At 44.3% G+C, this 19,047-nt stretch overlaps 1 protein-coding gene across 1 annotated transcript in view; it reads right to left on the bottom strand.

Annotated features, from left to right (window-relative positions):
- dazl (deleted in azoospermia-like) overlaps window positions 1-19,047 on the bottom strand; it is a 176,692-nt gene that overhangs the window by 94,279 nt on the left and 63,366 nt on the right. Inside the window, exons 3-4 of the mRNA XM_078200398.1 lie at window positions 18,660-18,751; window positions 15,295-15,349 (exon numbers count right to left, since the gene is read on the bottom strand). Of these exons, the coding sequence (XP_078056524.1) occupies window positions 15,295-15,349; window positions 18,660-18,751 (147 nt within the window). The remainder of the gene's footprint in view (window positions 1-15,294; window positions 15,350-18,659; window positions 18,752-19,047) is intronic.

The raw sequence follows: 19,047 nt of genomic DNA, 5'->3' as shown, positions 1-19,047 counted from the left end.
CTCCCAGAATCCAGGAGTTCACCTACAAGATGTACATCCAACGTAAAAACCAGGAAAGAACCGGCACTTTCAAGGGCCACAGTTGGCCTCCCAATAAAACAGCATGTAAATTGCATCGAACAACTGGAAGCGTACTCCCAATTGACAAGGAGATACCTGACAGTGACCACAAATAAGCAATACAACAGATTCACCAAGACAAAATGTGCTTTGAGGTGTGCGCCCGCATCCACAAATACTGCCAACAAGGATGGCCACAGCAGAGACCAAATGGAGGGACCATGAAAATTTGGACTGGACAATGAAAACCTACAGTCCTACATGGTCTCTAGTCTACGATGAGCAACCGGTCATCCCAGAAATCCTTCAAATAAAAAATACACCAGGGCCATCTAGGTACCCCCAAGACACCACTGCACATCGCCAGCTGTGCATGTCGCACAGGCAGGAACAAGAAGCCTCTCATCTCCATGCAATTTCCCATCAGCCATGGGAGAGGTTGACCTGTTTGTCTGATGGACTCCTACTCCAATGGATTGAGGTGAGGTGACTATATATGACTACCACTGAGGCAGTAATTAAGGCAGATGACAAGGACCTGGGAGCAGCAGGGCCATTCACAGCCAAAGACCAGCCCCACCCTCATGAGGCTATTACTGCACTTTATGAATATGTGGGAAGGAGGGAGAGGCGGCCTGTGGGAAGGAGAAAGGAGAACAGGAGTACGTGTGCTTGTATGTCCTATGTATGCCCCACACAGCAGAGCCTGGTCTCCAAATATCTTGGACGTCCATGCCACTGAACCAAGGCTGTGCTTTGTCATGCCCATGGGGTAGCTGGTTTGCAATCACCCCTTACTTCGACTGATCTGAACAGTGTACCGCTATTGTTGCCTGGGAGCTTAGACATTGGGTCTCGCTTGGGACAGGGATGTCAAAGGGGCAGGGAAGGCCAGCTCAAGGAACAAGATGGCAGCTACACCTTTTTCTGGAAAGGTAATGCAGAAGACCACTACCTCCATGGGGCTGGTTTCACCATTAAAAATAAATTGGTTGAGTAGGTTAGGGCAGCAGTAACTGTGTTTAGCCAGGTCAGGTGAAGGAATGTTAGGCATGGGAGGAGGTCACCCTCTCCCAGGCCGTCCCCTTTAGGGGCTTCTGGACTAGATTCCTCTCAACAATGCCTCCCTGGGGAGCTGTTGGCTGTGGGGCCTGAGTGCAAGTCTAAATGCTTCAGTTCAGTGTTATTAAAGTCTCTCGGCAATTGAAGATTAGGCTGGATGGAGGAGTAGGTCACCCTTCTCCAAGTGGTCATGTATAGGGACTTCCAGACTGTTATCCTCCTTAAGGCTTGGGCTCCTTTGATTTGTCACATGTATTGATATACAGTGAAAAGTATTCTTTCTTGTGAGATACAGACAAAGCAAACTACTCAGAGTACATAGAGGAGAAGGAAATGACAGGATGTAGAATATCGTCAGAGCTAGGGTGTACAGATAGATCAACTTAATATACAGTAGGTCCATTCAAACGTCTGATGGCACCAGGGAAGAAGCTGTTCGAGCCGGGTAAAATGTAATCTCAGACTTTTGAATCTTTTTCTCCCCTGACAGAAGCAGCTAGAAGTACGTCTGGAGCGCATGGGGTCCTTGATTATGCTGGCTGCTTTTCCAAGGCAGCAGGAACTGTAGACAGTGTCAATGGATGGGAGGCTGGTTTGCATGATGGACTGAGCTATGTTCATAACCCATTGTAGTTTCTTGCGGTCTTGGTCAGAGCAGGAGCCATACTAAGTTATGATACATCCAGAAAGGATGCTTTCTATGGTGCATCTGTAAAAATTGCTGACAGTCGTAGCAGACATGACAAATTTCCTTAGCCTCCCGAGAAAATAGAGGCACTGGTGGGCTTTCTTAACGATAGCATCAGCGTGGAGGGACCAGGACAGGTTGGTGCTGATCTGGACACCTAGAAACTTGAAGCTCTTGACCATTTCCATTTCATCCCTGTTGATGTAAGACAGGGGCATATCCTCCAATGCTTTCTGAAGTTGATGACTATCTTTGCTTTTCTGACATCGTGGTGAATCTCTCCCTCTATCTCACCATTGTTTGAGATGTGGCCCACTAGAGTGTCGTGTCATCAACAAACCTAAAATGGAGTTGGAGCGGTATTTGGCCACACAGTCATAAGTGTACAAGGGGAATATTAAGGGACTGAGGACACAGCTTTGCAGGGCACCAGTTAATTGTGGAGATGTCAGTCGTTGCCTATTCTTACTGATTGTAGTTTGTGCGTTAGGAAGTCTAGGATCCAGTCACAGAGGGAGGAGCCGAGTCCTAGGCCATGGAGTTTGGAGATGGGTTTTGTAGGGATAATGGGATTGATGGCTGAGCTGAGGTCAATAAATAGGAGTTTGATGCAAGTGTCTTTGTTATAAGTGTTCCGGGGTTGAGTGTAGAGCCAGGGAGATGGCGTCTGTTGTGGACATGTTGCGATGTTGGCAAATTTTAATGAGTCCAGGCAATCTGGGAGGCCGAAATTCTTCTGTGCCATGACTAACCTTTCCAAGCACTTCATAATGATGGATGTTAGAGCCACCAGGTGATATTCATGAGTAGCATCCTATTTCTTATGAGTTTACGCTGTTCTAAACTTTAAACTTTCTATTCCTGGTTTCTTGTGAAACTGTACATTGCTGGACCACATCTGGCACCTAGTGGCTTATCCTAATGTTCCTCTCTGGGGTTTCCTTACTTTCTGGATCGGTGAGGTGCTGCTACAGGCTGGCTTGTTTTATTTAATTCTAGAGGGCTTCCCTTATATTGACAGGAAGAGAATCGTATCTTTCCCCGAGATATCCTGTTGATGGGTATCTTAACAATTTTCTTCTCGTCAGAAGGGTTGTGGGGCCTGAACGGTGCCTCTGATATGGCTGGAGAGGAGTTCAGTCAGTTGTGTTGCTTGTCTTGCGTGGTATAAGAATCTTTGGCTTACTGGCTCCTGTATACAAGAGTGCATACTGTCACGCCATGTCCTGTACCAACGGCATATTCTGATGTTCACTTTTTTCTTGGGTATCCTTTCATTGCTTAGAGGTCTTGGGATGTTTTTAATTCATTCATGGGACATGGGTGTCACTGGCTGGCCAGTATTTATTGCCCATCCCTAGTTGCCCAAGGAAAGTCGAGAGTCAACCACATTGCTGTGGCTCTGGAGTAAAATGTAGGGCAAGGACTGCAGATTTCCTTCCTTAAAAGGACATTAATGAACAGATGAGTTTTTTCTGACAATCAACAATGGTTTCATGGTCAATGGATTCTTTATTCCAGATATTTTTTATTGAATTCAAATTCCACTATCTGCCATGGCAAGATTTGAACCTGGATCCCCAAAACATTAGCTGAGTTTCGGGATTAATAGTCTTGCAATAATACCACTAGGCCATCGCCTTCCCAGAGTTAGGTTCTGATTGTTTGTATTTTACCCCACAAGGAATCCTGCATATTGTGTAGCTCTGTCTTTGTTATCCTGTGGAGGAGGGCATGCACCATGGTACCATGTGCTCATGGCTCTATTCTGTTATCTTGAGATCCCCACTCTCTGATATCCTTGCATTATCCATACAAAAGGCGATGCAGGCTACAATAATATTATCTGAACTATTTGTATCTGTATTTGCTGGTCTTTTCTGTATGCACGTGTGAAACAATAATCACTGTACTGTGCTAGATTTTAGGGATTTGTTGCGTCTTGTGGCAAAATGGAAAACCCATAATAAATATATTTATTTTTTTTAAAGTTGGCAGTCTTAGACTCCCCTTGCAGGATAAACAAACACCTAGATAAGATAAGCTGCAGAGCTGGGCTGAGAGGTGGCAAATAGAGTTTAATGCGGAAAAGTGTGAGGTGATTCACTTTGGAAGGAGTAACAGGAATACAGAGTACTGGGCTAATGGTAAGATACTTGGTAGTGTGGATGAACAGAGGGATCTATCCATGTGCATAGATCCCTGAAAGTTGGCACCCAGGTTGATAGGGTTGTTAAGAAGGCGTACGGTGTGTTAGCTTTTATTGGTAGAGGGATTGAGTTTCGGAGCCAGGAGGTCATGCTGCAACTGTACAAAACTCTGGTGCGGCCGCATTTGGAGTATTGCGTACAGTTCTGGTCGCCGCATTATAAGATGTGGAAGTGTTGGAAAGGGTGCAGAGGAGATTTACCAGGATGTTGCCTGGTATGGTGGGAAAATCGTATGAGGAAAGGCTGAGGGGCTTGAGGTTGTTTTCGTTAGAGAGAAGAAGGTTAAGAGGTGACTTAATAGAGGCATACAAGATGGTCAGAGGATTAGATAGGGTGGATAGTGAGAGCCTTTTTCCTCGGATCGTGTTGGCTAGCACGAGGGGACATAGCTTTAAATTGAGGGGAGAGAGATATAGGACAGATGTTAGAGGTAGGTTCTTTACTCAGAGAGTAGTAAGGGCGTGGAATGCCCTGCCTGCAGCAGTGGTGGACTCGTCAACGTTGAGAGCGTTCAAGTGGTTATTGGATAAACATATGGATGATATTGGAATAGTGTAGATTAGAGGGGCTTTAGATTGGTACCACTGGTCGGCGCAACATCGAGGGCCGAAGGGCCTGTACTGCGCTGTAATGTTCTATGTTCTATGATCCTTCGGCTCACCCTCGCCCCGCCCAGAGCCAGTGCGCTACAGTCCTCAAAGTACACCCCAACAATGGAAGCTACAGACGAGTCCAAAGAGGAATTTAACTCCAACCTTGAACAATCTTCGGTCCAAGTCTCAACAGTTGACAAGCTGATCCTCCTTAGCAACTTCAATGTCAGAGAGGAAAGGACTCAACCTCTGGGGAGGTGTAATCAGCAGAGGCGGTGTAGGAAAATCTAACACCAATGGCACCCTGCTCCTGAGAAAATGGTCTTGACAACGCAGGTGGCCAAGGCATCAGCTGAGACATTGAGTACAAGAGTTGGGAAATCATGTTGCAGCTATATAAAACTTGGTTAGGCTGCATTTGCAGTATTGCGTGCCGTTCTGGTCAGCACACTACCAGAACGACATGGAAGCTTTGGAGAGAGTGCAAAGAAGGTTCACTAGGATGTTGCCTGGGCTTCAGGGCGTTGGCTAAGGAGAGGATAGATAAACTAGGATTATTTTCACTGGAAAGGCAGAGGCTGAAGGGAGACCTGATAGAGTTCCACAAAATTATGAGAGGCATAGACAGGATGAATAGTCAGAGGCTTTTTCCCCCCAGGGTGGAAGTGTCAACTACAAGGGGGCAAAGGTTCAAGGTGAGAGGGGGGGGAACTTTAAGGGAGATCTGCAAGGGGAGTAGAATGTGCCTGGAAGACGCTGCCAGAGGTGGTGTGGAAGCAGGCACATTAGTAACATTTAAAAGCCATCTGGATGGGTACATGAACAGCGAGGGAATAGACAGATATGGTCAGAGTAAGGGCAAAAGATTTTAGCTTAGTTAGGGTATGATTGGCATGGGCTTGGAGGGCCAGTGGGCCTGTTCCCAGGCTGTACTTTGCTTTGTTTTATAACAAACACCCTGTTCCATCAGAAAGACAAAGTATAAGGCCTCACGGCAACATCCTTGCTCCAAGCACTGGCACTGCTATGTCATTGTTGAACAAGGTACCGCAAGGACATGCATATCACCTGCACCATGACAGGAGCCGATGACTGCCAGATAGACCGCAGTCCTATTCACTCTGATCAACAATAAAGTGGCCCAAAGCAGCAATGGCAACAGAAACAATACTGCAGGAAATTCAATGCTGAGGCACTCCCAGGACCCTGGTAAGCAAGCCATATTCAGCCAGCATCTCACTGCCAACCTGACAAATCACAATGATGAAGTGATCCCAGTGCCTAGTCTGCCCTCAAGGTCTCCATAATCAGCACCTGCAAAGAGATGCTTTGTCACTTGAACAACTGGTTCGATATGACCAAGAGATTCAGGAGCTGATTAAGCATAAGCGCAAGGCTTTCCTCAACCTGAAACAACCCAATTCCAGAACAAAAAGTCACTCTACAGACAGCTAGAGGCTGAAGTTCAGCAAAAACCCACAACCTAAAGAACAGATGGTGGATAGAGAAAACGCAAGAGATCCAGCATAGAATCCATAGAATCCCTACACTGCAAAAGGAGCCCATTTGGCCCAATGAGTCTGCACCGACTCAGAGCATGTTACCCAGGCTAACCCTGTGTCCTTTCCCCACCACGCATTTACCATGGTCAATGCACCTAACCTACACATCTTTTGGGCTGTGGGAGGAAACCAGAGTACCCGAAGGAAACCCACTCAGACACAAGGAGAATGTGCAAACTCCACACGGTCACTCAAGGCCAGAATCAAACTGCTGTGAGGTAGCAATGCTAATCACTGCACCTCACTGTGCAGTTAGCTAACAACCAGGATACAAGAGGTTTCTTTAGCACAGTCATGACCTTCTATGGCTCAAGCACCCAAGGTCCCACCCACTGCTGGCCAGGAATGGAGAAGTGCTCATCAAGAACAGAGGCAGCACCCGCTTGAAAGAGCACATCAAAGACCTTCTTATGTTCAACCCGAGTGCCCTTGACTCCATCCCAGAGCATGCATCTCACAACCATCTCAGCAAACCCCCAATCTAGTACAAGGTAGAAAAGGCCATCCGACAGCTAACAAAACAAGGCATCAGGAGCAGATGGAATCCCAACCGAAGCACAAAAACATCGTGGAGCACCATTGGCATGAATACATGACCTATTTCCCTTATCTGGAAGGAAAAGAACATGCCAGGAATCCAAGAGACACCATAATCATGACCATCTTCAAGAAAGGGGACAGGTCTGACTGCAGTAACTAGAGAAATTTCTCTGCTATTGGCAACTGGGAAGATCACCACAAGAGTCCTCCTTAATTATTTATGTGACAGCAAGTCATTCTCAACTCTGAAGGACTACCCAAGAAGAATTAAGGCACTATGATGTCCATGAGCCACAGCATTTCAGGTATGATAGTGTCTGGAAATGGTCCAAAATTTCCAAATGAGTACCTCGTGCTCTTTGCCACATCTGGTTTATACCACCACACCAGCTCCCCAATTTGCCCACAGTTAAATGGGGAGGTTGAAAGAGGGGTCTAGACGGTAAAATTCTTAAGACCATAAGACATAGGAGAAGTAGGTTATTTGACCCGGGTCTGCTCTGCCATGCAACTATTCAATTACATTAGGAGTGATATGATAATCCTCAATGTCACTTTCCTGTCTTACCCCCATAATGCTCGATTCCCTCATTAAAAACGTGTCCATCTCAGCATTGAATACAGTTAACGACTCAGCCTCTACAACTCTCTGCAGCAAAGAGTTCCATAGATTCATTATCATCAAGAAATTTCTCCTCATCTTTTACCTTAAAAATGGGCAACATCTTACTCAGATTATGCGTTCTGGTCCTAGACTCTTCTACAAGGAGTGATGTGGGAGGAATGGGTTCGAATTCATGGGGCATTGGCACCAGTATTTGGGCAGATGGGACCGGTATAGATGGGATGGTCTCCATTTGAACCGTGCTGGGACCAGAGTTCTAGCGCATCATATCACTAGGGCTATAGATCGGGCTTTAAACTAATTTATGGGAGGGGGGAGGGTGCAGAGGTAAGAGAAATTACGAAATCAATGGTAGAGGAGAGGGAGCGAGTGCAAGTGAATGAGGGCATTCAAGTAGTTAAAGGAGTAGAGGGAGAGGTTGATAGCGTTTCATCAAATTGGGTCCAGATAAAAGCTGGAATAAAGACACTTTGCCTGAATGCAAGAAGCATTCGGAACAAAGTTAATGAGTTGATGGTGCAAATCAGCACAAATGGGTATGATCTAGTGGCCATTACAGAAACGTGGCTGCAGGGAGACCAGGACTGGGAGATGAATATCCAGGGGTATCAGGCATTTAGGAAGAATAGACAGGAAGGAAAAGGTGGTGGGGTAGCTCTGTTAATAAAAGATAATATCAGGGTAGTAGTGAGGGATGACATAGGCTCTAAGGAACAAAACCGTGGAATCATTATGGGTAGAGATAAGGAATAGTAGGGGGAGAAAGACACTAGTAGGTGTGGTCTATAGGCCCCAAATAATAATGTTGAGGTGGGGAGGGCTATAAACAAGCAAATAATGGATGCGTGCAAAAGCAGAACGGCAATAATCATGGGGGACTTCAACCTGCATATTGATTGGCTGACTCAAGTTGGAAGGGGTGGGATGGAGGAAGAGTTCTTAGAATGCTGTCAGGATAGTTACTTTGAACAGTATGTTACAGAACCGACGAGGGAACGAATTATCTTAGATCTGGTAATGTGTAACGAGGTAGGTAGAATTAAGGATGTTCTTGTGAAGGACCCTCTTGGGTCAAGTGATCACAATATGGTCGAATTTCTGATACAAATGGAAGAGGAGAAAGTAGGGTCCCATACCACTGTCCTCTGTTGAACAGAGGGAAGTACGATAGGATGAGGGCTGAATTGGCTAAGGTGGACTGGGAGAGCAGACTGGTAGGTAGGACAGCTGAGGAACAGTGGAGGATTTTTAAGGAGATCCTTTTCAGTACTCAGCAACAATATATTCCGGTGATAAAGAAGGACTGTAAGAAAAGGGATAACCAACCGTGGATAACGAAGGAAATTAAGGAGAGTATTAAATTAAAGACCGATGCGTACAGAGTGGTCAAAAATAGTGGAGAATCAGAAGATTGGGGAAACTTTAAGAAACAACAAAGAACGACTAAGAAAGCGATAAAGAAAGGAAAGATAGATTATGAAGCAAGGCTAGCTGTAAATATAAAAAATGATAGTAAAAGCTTTTACAAATATATAAAAAGGAATAGAGTGGCAAGAGTGAATGTTGGACCCTTGGAGGACGAGAGGGGGAGTTAATAGTGGGAAATGAGGAAATGGCTGAAACTTTAAATAAGTTTTTTGTGTCGGTCTTCACGGTGGAAGACACAAATAGTTTACCGATTATTAACGATAGAGGGTTGGTAGGAGGAGAGGTACTCAATACAATTAATGTTACCAGGGAGGCAGTGCTTGGTAAACTAACGGGACTGAAGGTGGACAAGTCCCCGGGCCAGGATGGAATGCATCCCAGGGTACTGAAAGAAATGTCAGAGGTAATAGCGGATGCGTCAGTGGTTATTTATCAAAATTCGTTGGATTCTGGGGTAGTGCCGGCGGATTGGAAAACGGCTAATGTTACACCGCTGTTTAAAAAAGGAAATAGACAAAAGGCGGGTAACTACAGGCCGGTTAGCTTAACGTCTGTAGTTGGGAAAATGCTGGAATCCATCATTAAAGAAGAAATAGCAGGCCATCTGGATAAGAATGGTTCAATTAAGCAGACGCAGCATGGATTCATGAGGGGAAAGTCGTGCTTGACGAACTTGTTGGATTTTTATGAAGATGTGACTAGTGCGGTTGACGGAGGGGAACTGGTGGATGCGGTGTTTTTGGATTTCCAAAAGGCGTTTGATAAGGTGCCTCACAAAAGGTTGCTGAAGAAGATTGGGTCACACGGAGTTGGGGGTAGGGTGTTAGCGTGGATTGGGGATTGGCTATCCGACAGGAAGCAGAGAGTCGGAATAAATGGGTGCTTTTCTGGTTGGCAGATGGTAACTAGTGGCGTGCCGCAGGGATCGGTACTGGGGCCTCAACTATTTACCATTTATATAGACGATCTGGAGGAGGGGACTGAGTGTAGGGTAACAAAGTTTGCAGACGACACAAAGATAAGTGGAAAAGTGAATCGTGCGGAGGGCGTAGAAGGTCTGCAGAGATTTGGACAGGCTGAGTGAGTGGGCGAGGATCTGGCAGATGGAATATAACGTTAACAAATGAGAGGTTATTCACTTTGGAAGAAATAATAGCAAATTGGATTATTATCTAACTGGAAAGAAATTACAACATGCTGCTGTGCAGAGGGACCTGGGGGTCCTTGTGCATTAGACGCAAAAACCCAGTCTGCAGGTGCAACAGGTGATCAAGAAGGCAAATGGGATGTTGGCCTATATCGCAAGGGGGATAGAATATAAAAGCAGAGATATCTTGATGCACCTGTACAGGGCATTGGTGAGGCCGCAGCTGGAATACTGTGTGCAGTATTGGTCCCCTTATTTGCGGAAGGATATATTGGCCTTGGAGGGAGTGCAGAGAAGGTTCACCAGGTTGATACCAGAGATGAGGGGTGTTGATTATGAGGAGAGACTGAGCAGATTGGGTTTGTACTCTTTGGAATTTAGAAGGCTGAGGGGGGATCTTACAGAGACCTATAAGATAATGAAGGGGCTGGATAGGGTAGAGGTGGAGAGATTCTTTCCACTTAGAAAGGAAGCTAGAACTAGAGGGCACAGCCTCAAAATAAAGGAGGGTCAGTTTAGGACAGAGTTGAGGAGGAACTTCTTCTCTCAGAGGGCGGTGAATCTCTGGAATTCTCTGCCCACTGAAGTGGTGGAGGCTACCTCGTTGAATATGTTTAAATCACGGATAGATGGATTCCTGATCGGTAAGGGAATTAGGGGTTATAGGGATCAGGCGGGTAAGTGGAACTGATCCACTTCAGATCAGCCATGATCTTATTGAATGGCGGGGCAGGCTCGAGGGGCTAGATGGCCTACTCCTGCTCCTATTTCTTATCTTCTTACAAGGGGAAATAACCTTGTAGCATCTCCCCTGTCAAGCCCTCTGATAGTTCTATGCATTGCAACAGGGTTACCATTCATCCTTCTAAATTCCAAAGAATATAGACCCAACCTACTCAATCTCTCCTCATAAAAAAATCCTTCCATATCCGGGATCAACCGAGTGAACCTTCTCTTGACTGCCTTCAATGCCAGTATATCTTTCCTTAGATAACGGGACCAAAACTGTTCACAGTATTCCTGGTATGGTCTAACTAGTGCCCTGTACAGTTTTATCAAGACTTCCCCATTTTTTATTCTCCATTCTCTTCAATTTGAAGGCTAACATTCCATTTGTCTTCCCTATTACCTGTTGAACTTGCACACTAGCTTGTGATTTATGCACGAGGACCCCCAAATCCCTGTGTTGCAGCTTTTGGCAATCTTTCTGTATTTAAATATTCAACTCCTTTATTCGTTCTACCAAATGCATAACTTTACATTTTCTTACATTATATTCCATCTGCTCTTCACTTAACCTGTCACTCTGTAGACTGTCTTCCTCACCATTTACCTTTCCACCCATGTGTGTGTTGTCTGCAAACTGCAACAGTGTATTCACTTCCTTCATCCAAGTTATTAATATATTATAAATAAATTGTGGCCCTTGCACGGAACCCTGTGACACTCCACTGGTTACAGGCTGCCACCCTGAAAATACCCCTCATCCCAAATCTCTGGCTTCAATTAGTTACAGTAAGAAGTTTAACGACACCAGGTTAAAGTCCAACAGGTTTATTTGGTAGCAAAAGCCACACAAGCTTTCGGAGCTGCAAGCCCCTTCTTCAGGTGAGTGGCTTCACTCACCCAAGTTCACTCACACAAGCACCCACTCACCTGAAGAAGGGGCTTGCAGCTCCGAAAGCTTGTGTGGCTTTTGCTACCAAATAAACCTGTTGGACTTTAACCTGGTGTTGTTAAACTTCTTACTGTGTTTACCCCAGTCCAACGCCGGCATCTCCACATCATGACTTCTATTAGTTAGTCAATCCTCTATCCATGGTAATTTACTACTCCTAGCACCATGGGCTTCCCTCAAGGTCCGTGGGAATACCCTGTCTGGTCCTGGGGATTTATCCACTCTGATTTGCCTCAAGACAGCTCTTGAGTTTGGAAGAGGCCCCATGATTTAGAGGGAAAATCTACGATAACCTCTGCTCTTACTCCAAAACAGGGAAACCCCGATTTCCCTCCAGGTCTCATGGACCATGGTTTTCACACTTGGGAGTGATTGGGGACTCAAATCCCCGACACTTTTTTTAAAAAACAACTCGAGACTTTATTGTTAATAAAAGATCCATTATCTTAATGCCAGTGTCTCCACAGTAGAAAAAATATTACTGCTCACAGAACCTAAACAAATAATTAGCAAGTTTTCTGACACTTTATGTTCTAGATCCAAACAAATATGCAAGATTACTGCGGATTTGGGAAAGGGATTTTGCAGTGAATATTGAAGAGATGTCTGGGTGAATGTGAATAAAATTTTTGTCTGTAATACATTGAAAGAAATTAATCTAAAAATTTAAATGGTTTGCACATTACACCAAGTTTAAGACACAAGATGAACCCTGCCACATCTCCACTGTGTCAGAAAAGACAATTTGCAATAGGGGACTATACTCACTGAGTCTCATCTTGCATCAAAATAAAAAACTATTGGTCAGTTATACTCAAGAGCTGGAAAAAATATTTGATTTGACCTGAGAGATGGATCCTGCGTTTCTAATTCTGAAATAAACAGACAACTGTGATCTTGGATCAATGACAAGTCACCTTCTGTACATAATTGGCACAAAATTATGGACTGTATTCTAATGGAATTTTTAACTTGTATACTTTGATCCAAGTCGGACTCATTTCATGACATATGGGAGCCCCCATCTTAAATATATAGGTTTTGTAGTGTCAGACTTACTTCTACAAGGCTTTTCGCATAACATGCAATACTAGCTCTAATATACTGTACGCCTGCGGGTGTGTGCCCTTTTTACCTTTTACAGAAAAAAAGAACCAGGGCCAACCTCACCAGGCTGGCACTGTAGAGGGCATATTGAGAAGACTCCTCCTTATCCCTAGACCACCAAAGAACATATCCAGATGCCAATAAAAGCACCAAAGTTGCAGAAAGAGCCAATACCAGAGCCTATCATTCCTCAAACAGTAGTGGAAAAGAAATAGGCAAGAGTTTTTAACGATAGAGGGTTGGCAGCAGGAGAAATACTTAATACGATTAATGTTACCAGAGAGGCAGTGCTGGGTAGACTAATGGGACTGAAGGTGGACAAGTCCCCGGGTCCGGATGGAATGCATCCCAGGGTATTGAAAGAAATGTCAGAGGTAATAGTGGATGCGTTAGTGATTATTTATCAAAACTCGTTGCATTCTGGGGTAGTGCCGGTTGATTGGAAAACGGCTAATGTTACGCCGCTGTTTAAAAAAGGAAGGAGACAAAAGGCGGGTAACTATAGGCCGGTCAGCTTAACGTCTGTAGTAGGGAAAATGCTGGAATCCATTATTAAAGAGGAGATAGCAGGGCATCTGGATAGAAATGGTTCGATCAATCAGACGCAGCATGGATTCATGAGGGGAAAGTCGTGCTTGACGAACATGTTGGATTTTTATGAAGATGTGACTAGGGCGGTTGATGGAGGAGAACCGGTGGATGCGGTGTTTTTGGATTTCCAAAAGGCGTTTGATAAGGTGCCCCATAAAAGGCTGCTGAAGAAGATTAGGGCACATGGAGTTGGGGGTAGTGTGTTAAAGTGGATTGGGGACTGGCTATCCGACAGGAAGCAGAGAGTCGGAATAAATGGGTGTTTTTCCGGTTGGAGGAAGGTAACTAGTGGCGTGCCGCAGGGATCGGTACTCGGGCCGCAACTGTTTACCATTTATATAGATGATCTGGAGGAGGGGACGGAGTGTAGGGTAACGAAGTTTGCAGACGACACAAAGATAAGTGGAAAAGTGAATCGTCTGGAGGACGGAGAAGATCTGCAGAGAGATTTGGACAGGCTGAGTGAGTGGGCGAGGATATGGCAAATGGAGTATAACGTTGAGAAGTGCGAGGTTATACACTTTGGAGGAAATAATAACAAATGGGATTACTATCTCAATGGAAACAAATTAAAACATGCTACCGTGCAAAGGGACCTGGGGGTCCTTGTGCATGAGACGCAAAAGCCCAGTCTGCAGGTACAACAGGTGATCAAGAAGGCAAATGGGATGTTGGCCTATATTGCGAGGGGGATGGAATATAAAAGCAGGGATGTCTTGATGCACCTGTACAGGGCATTGGTGAGGCCGCAGCTGGAATACTGTGTGCAGTATTGGTCCCCTTATATGAGGAAGGATGTATTGGCATTGGAGGGAGTGCAGAGAAGGTTCACCAGGTTGATACCGGAGATGAGGGGTTTGGATTATGAGGAGAGGCTGAGGAGATTGGGTTTGTACTCGTTGGAGTTTAGAAGGATGAGGGGGGATCTTATGGAGACTTATAAGATAATGCGGGGGCTGGATAGGGTGGAGGCGGAGAGATTCTTTCCACTTAGTAAGGAAGTTAAAACTAGAGGACACAGCCTCAAAATAAAGGGGGGTCGGTTTAAGACAGAGTTGAGGAGGAACTTCTTCTCCCAGAGGGTGGTGAATCTCTGGAATTCTCTGCCCACTGAGGTGGCGGAGGCTACCTCGCTGAACATGTTTAAAGCGCGGATGGATGGATTCCTGATCGGTAAGGGAATTAAGGGTTATGGGGATCAGGCGGGTAAGTGGTACTGATCCACGTCAGATCAGCCATGATCTTGTTGAATGGCGGGGCAGGCTCGAGGGGCTAGATGGCCTACTCCTGCTCCTATTTCTTATGTTCTTATGTTTTAAGCCCTCCAGACCACCCAAACCTTTGAATTCAAGGGGACTTGAAGGGGGAGATGGCGTAGTGATAATGTAGTAATGATACAAAAATGAGTAACAATAATAAGACACAAGATATACTATTAATCACAAAATACATTTGAGGGAGGGTGAATATATACTATGAGTGTGGGGCACATATTGGGTTAATCTGGGATGGTGTACAGTACTGCCCACAGTAATATGCAAGAGAGCACATGGTCCGTACCCAAGATCAGTTCTAGTGTTGGACAGAGCGAGTGCCAGCAAGCATGGAGACAGCTCTTAGCTTGTACCCTTTAGTGCATATTTGTAAATAGTTTCAAGGGTCAATAAAGACTTAGATAACCTGCGTATGACTACGAAGACTTTTCTTCAGATCTACCGAACTGCAACTAACACCCAACAACTACCAGATGAGCAATCTCAAAACTCTATCCAGAGAGTTGAATTAGCAAACATCAGTTTGGAATGGAAGTGAGCTCAACATTTTAAGCATCTTCACAAGTATTTTCAAACGTTATCTAGAGGACAACAGGCCTGGAAATTTTTAAACCAAAAGGCATTGCAATGTTATAATTTGCTGAAATAAAATCAAGTGGACTATAGAATTTTTAATCATAGTAAATCATTAATATACTGGTCATCTTGATTAAGGCAAACTTCACTTACTTCAGAAATAATCTTCTGTATATCCACATCATTGTGAAATGAGACAAAGCCATATCTAAACAAGAAAAAAATTAATTCATAAAAAATACATGAAAAAGGCCTGAATTGTTATGACACCACTCAACTTCAAAAGGTATTACAAATTCCAAAAGTATTACAGCTAATGAAGTACTTTGAAGTAAAAAAATACTAGAAATACTCTAAGACCAGGCAGCATTTGTGGTGAGAGAAACAGAGTTCACATTTCAGATCAATGATCAACTTTTTCCAGTTCTGAAAAATAAAAAAGTAACAAACTTTAAGCAAGTGCAGTGGCAGGGAAAAAGGAGGAAGAATAGAACAAAAGGTGAGTGGATGGGAGACAGCACAGTTTAAAATCACAGAAGAGATGCTGAGATAAGTATAGAAACAAGGATATGTCCAGAGGAAGCATATATCAGAAAAGCAAAAACATTACCAACAGCTGCAAAAGGAAAGCAGTTATGACCCAAAATTGTTTAACTCAATGAATCAAGTCCAGAGGCCGTCTGGTGCCTAATGAAAGGCAAGATCCTATCCTTTCAGGGCAAGAGCAGAAAACAACAGGGATACAATCAATGGCCGCAAGAGAGGCGAGTGAGACAACTTGAGTGGAACAAAGAATGTTCCACACATTCCAAGTCAATCATAGCGAGGAACCATACAATTAAGTTCCTAAAGCAACAATTGATTTGGAAATGGGCGGGGCCAAAGGAACTGTTGCTTAATTTAAGAACAAATTTAGACAGCAATGGAGTGGTACTGGATGTGGACGGTCTGAGGCCACCATTCAAGGAATAAGTGGGGAGCTCTCAGGACTGTCCTGATGAACGTAAAGGAGTTGGTTATCCTTGGTGAAAATTGGACAGTTTCCTGGACAAAACATGTTAAAAGTGGCAGAGGATATCCAATTATGAATATAGTTGGGAAGAGATTGAACAAGGGGCGACAAAACAGTTCAGATTGGAAGAAATCAAGTTTTGTTGGACAAAAACAAGCTTAAGCAATGGACTTACCAAGGCAGTCCTGCTCCTTGGTTAGAAGGGGACTGGCTTGGGGGACTTTGAGGCTGAAAGGCATGGAAAGGTCTCCAGACGAGATGGTTCTGGAAATAATGGCTTGATGTTCAGTGATGATATCACAGTTCAAGGGGAGGTAGGAAGAGATCACAGAGTGGAATTAAGACTCTACAGGCAAAAATTTGGTTTTGAAAACAGTAATGCCACTCGTCAGCAGTTTAATGATGCTGAGAAAACCGAGTGCTGCGGCACGGTAGCACAGTGGTTAGCACTGCTGCTTCACAGCTCCAGGGACCTGGGTTCGATTCCCGGCTTGGGTCACTGTCTGTGTGGAGTTTGCACATTCTCCTCGTGTCTGTGTGGGTTTCCTCCGGGTGCTCTGGTTTCCTCCCACAGTCCAAAGATGTGCAGGTTAGGTTGATTGGCCATGCAAAAATTGCCCCTTAGTGTCCTGAGATGCGTATGTTAGAGGGATTAGTGGGTAAATATGTAGGGATATGGGGGTAGGTAGGGCCTGGGTGGGATTGTGGTCGGTGCAGGCTCGATGGGCCGAATGGCCTCTTTCTGCACTGTAGGGTTTCAGAAGGAGGCAGGTTAAAGTTAGTGAGGGGAGCAGGGAAATAGAACTGGCCAATGTGATGTCAGCAATTCTCAATGAAACAATCTAGAAGGTGAAAGAGCAAAGGGTTCCAAGTGGAATGGAAATTCTGAAGATAGAACAAAAGAGTCCAGGGCGCTGGTGGCAACCCACCACCCTACCTACCTGTGTATTCAATGGATCACTGACACCACCAAGCAAATGCTCCCCCCTCTTTTCAACATTCTGAAACACGCTGGCCCACTCCTGATTGGCACCTTATCATGCAAGCATAGGAATACAACACTTACTAGTCTAGCTCCTGCCTTCTCACCGAGTCCCAAACACTTCTGCCAACTAAAATAATGATAAGTTGCAATTCAGTACATGCATTCACTGCTTAAGATACAATCTCCTCTGTAATGGGCAGACCAAACACAGTGGGTGACCACCTCTGCAGAACATCACCATTCAATGTGATCCTGAGCTTCTGGTCCTGTCAGTTTAATCTTCAGCTGGCCCCAATCTCCAATCCTTCTGTCCACCACCTTGTACACTATTCCAATGAAGCTCAAGACAAGCTGACAAAATAGCACCTCTCCATCTAAATAGGTATTTTACTGCCTTATGAATTCCTGAGTTCAACACTCGGATCAGAACTTCAACCACTTTTTGCATTGATTCTAGTATTCCGAATCATTCCACCTCTAAAACCCATCCTTTGTTTCAATACTCACCCCATTAAAATCACCTTGCACCGCCATCCTTTATATCATTCAATCACTTCTGGCCCTCCACCCTGTCACAGGCCTTCCTGCTTCCTTTGCCACCTCTGTACTTGCTTAAAACACTTGAGAAATCTTATCCAATTCTGACAAGAGGTTAGATGCGGTCATAAAAGCAGAATTTATGTCCTAAGTCCTCCTCAGAAATGTCTCTTCCTCCTCCATTAGTGCAAGAGAAATTCTCATCCTTAGATTTTTGTTCCTGCAACTAAAAGTGCAGTCAACAGGAATACAAGCTTAAAAAAACTACTAAAAAAAGCCAGTGGGAAAGCAAAAGAAAATCGAGAAAGCATTAATACACAAACTTCAAAACTCTAGAGAACAATTCAACATAAGACCCATAATGCTCCCTCCTTCCAGCAAACATTCCATAACACAAGGAACAAAAGCAGGAGTAGACCATACGGCCCATCATAGCTGATATTAAGCTTCAACTCCACATTCTCATGCATCAAGACCGCTTCCTCATTTAATTCTTTAATCTGTTTGACCTCATGCCAATCGGTATCTGGCTCAGGTAACAAATCAAGTTCTGCATTTTAATTTTGTCCCCAACTCCGAAAACACTCAGCAGAACATCATTCTCCTCCTTATGTTGTCAGCTCCTATGTGAGTCAAAGATGTCCTTAACTGTGGAACCAGACAGGCAAAAATACCTTCACAGCCCCAGGTCATGGGTATATATACAATGCATCTAGTGCATTCTCCAAAACAAGTATGGGAAAGTAACAATTAAGCTTTAAAGAAAAGCTAGCAGGTTCTGAATAGAACATACCTACCCCTATTTATTTTTGCTCAGCAGTTAAAGGTCAAATTAAACTATTCCAATAATACATTGTATTAAAAGTCCAAAACCAAGTCAATGACTACTTCTACCCAAACTAATTACAGAATTATATTTCAAAGCATAGACAGTAGAACTTACATTGTGCAAAAGTCCACTTCATTAGATAATAAATTTCTTACCCTCTGGAAACACCACCTCCATCACTGATTATTTTAACTTGCTTCACAGCACCATACCTTGTAAAGAAACCTCGCATTTCATCTTCACCCATCTACAATAGAAAAGGTAGAGCATATTTGACTTGAGTCTACAAATACTTATCAAAACTGCAGTAGCATAAATATTTGGAGTCGGACACTTTAGGAACTTTCAAGCGGTTATTGGATAGGCACATGGAGCACACTAGAATGATAGGGAGTGGGATAGCTTGATCTTGGTTTCGGAAAAGGTTCGGCACAACATCGTGGGCCGAAGGGCCTGTACTGTGCTGTACTGTTCTATGTTCTATTTGTGTTTCACTAACAAAAAGTTAAATAACCTCAACATTTGCTTTTGATCTGCAACATT

Source organism: Mustelus asterias, chromosome 2, assembly GCF_964213995.1.
Source record: "Mustelus asterias chromosome 2, sMusAst1.hap1.1, whole genome shotgun sequence".
NCBI classification, from domain to species: Eukaryota; Metazoa; Chordata; class Chondrichthyes; order Carcharhiniformes; family Triakidae; genus Mustelus; species Mustelus asterias.
The sequence above is the reverse complement of the archived record's forward strand: the minus strand, read 5'-3'. Positions and strand labels throughout refer to the sequence as shown.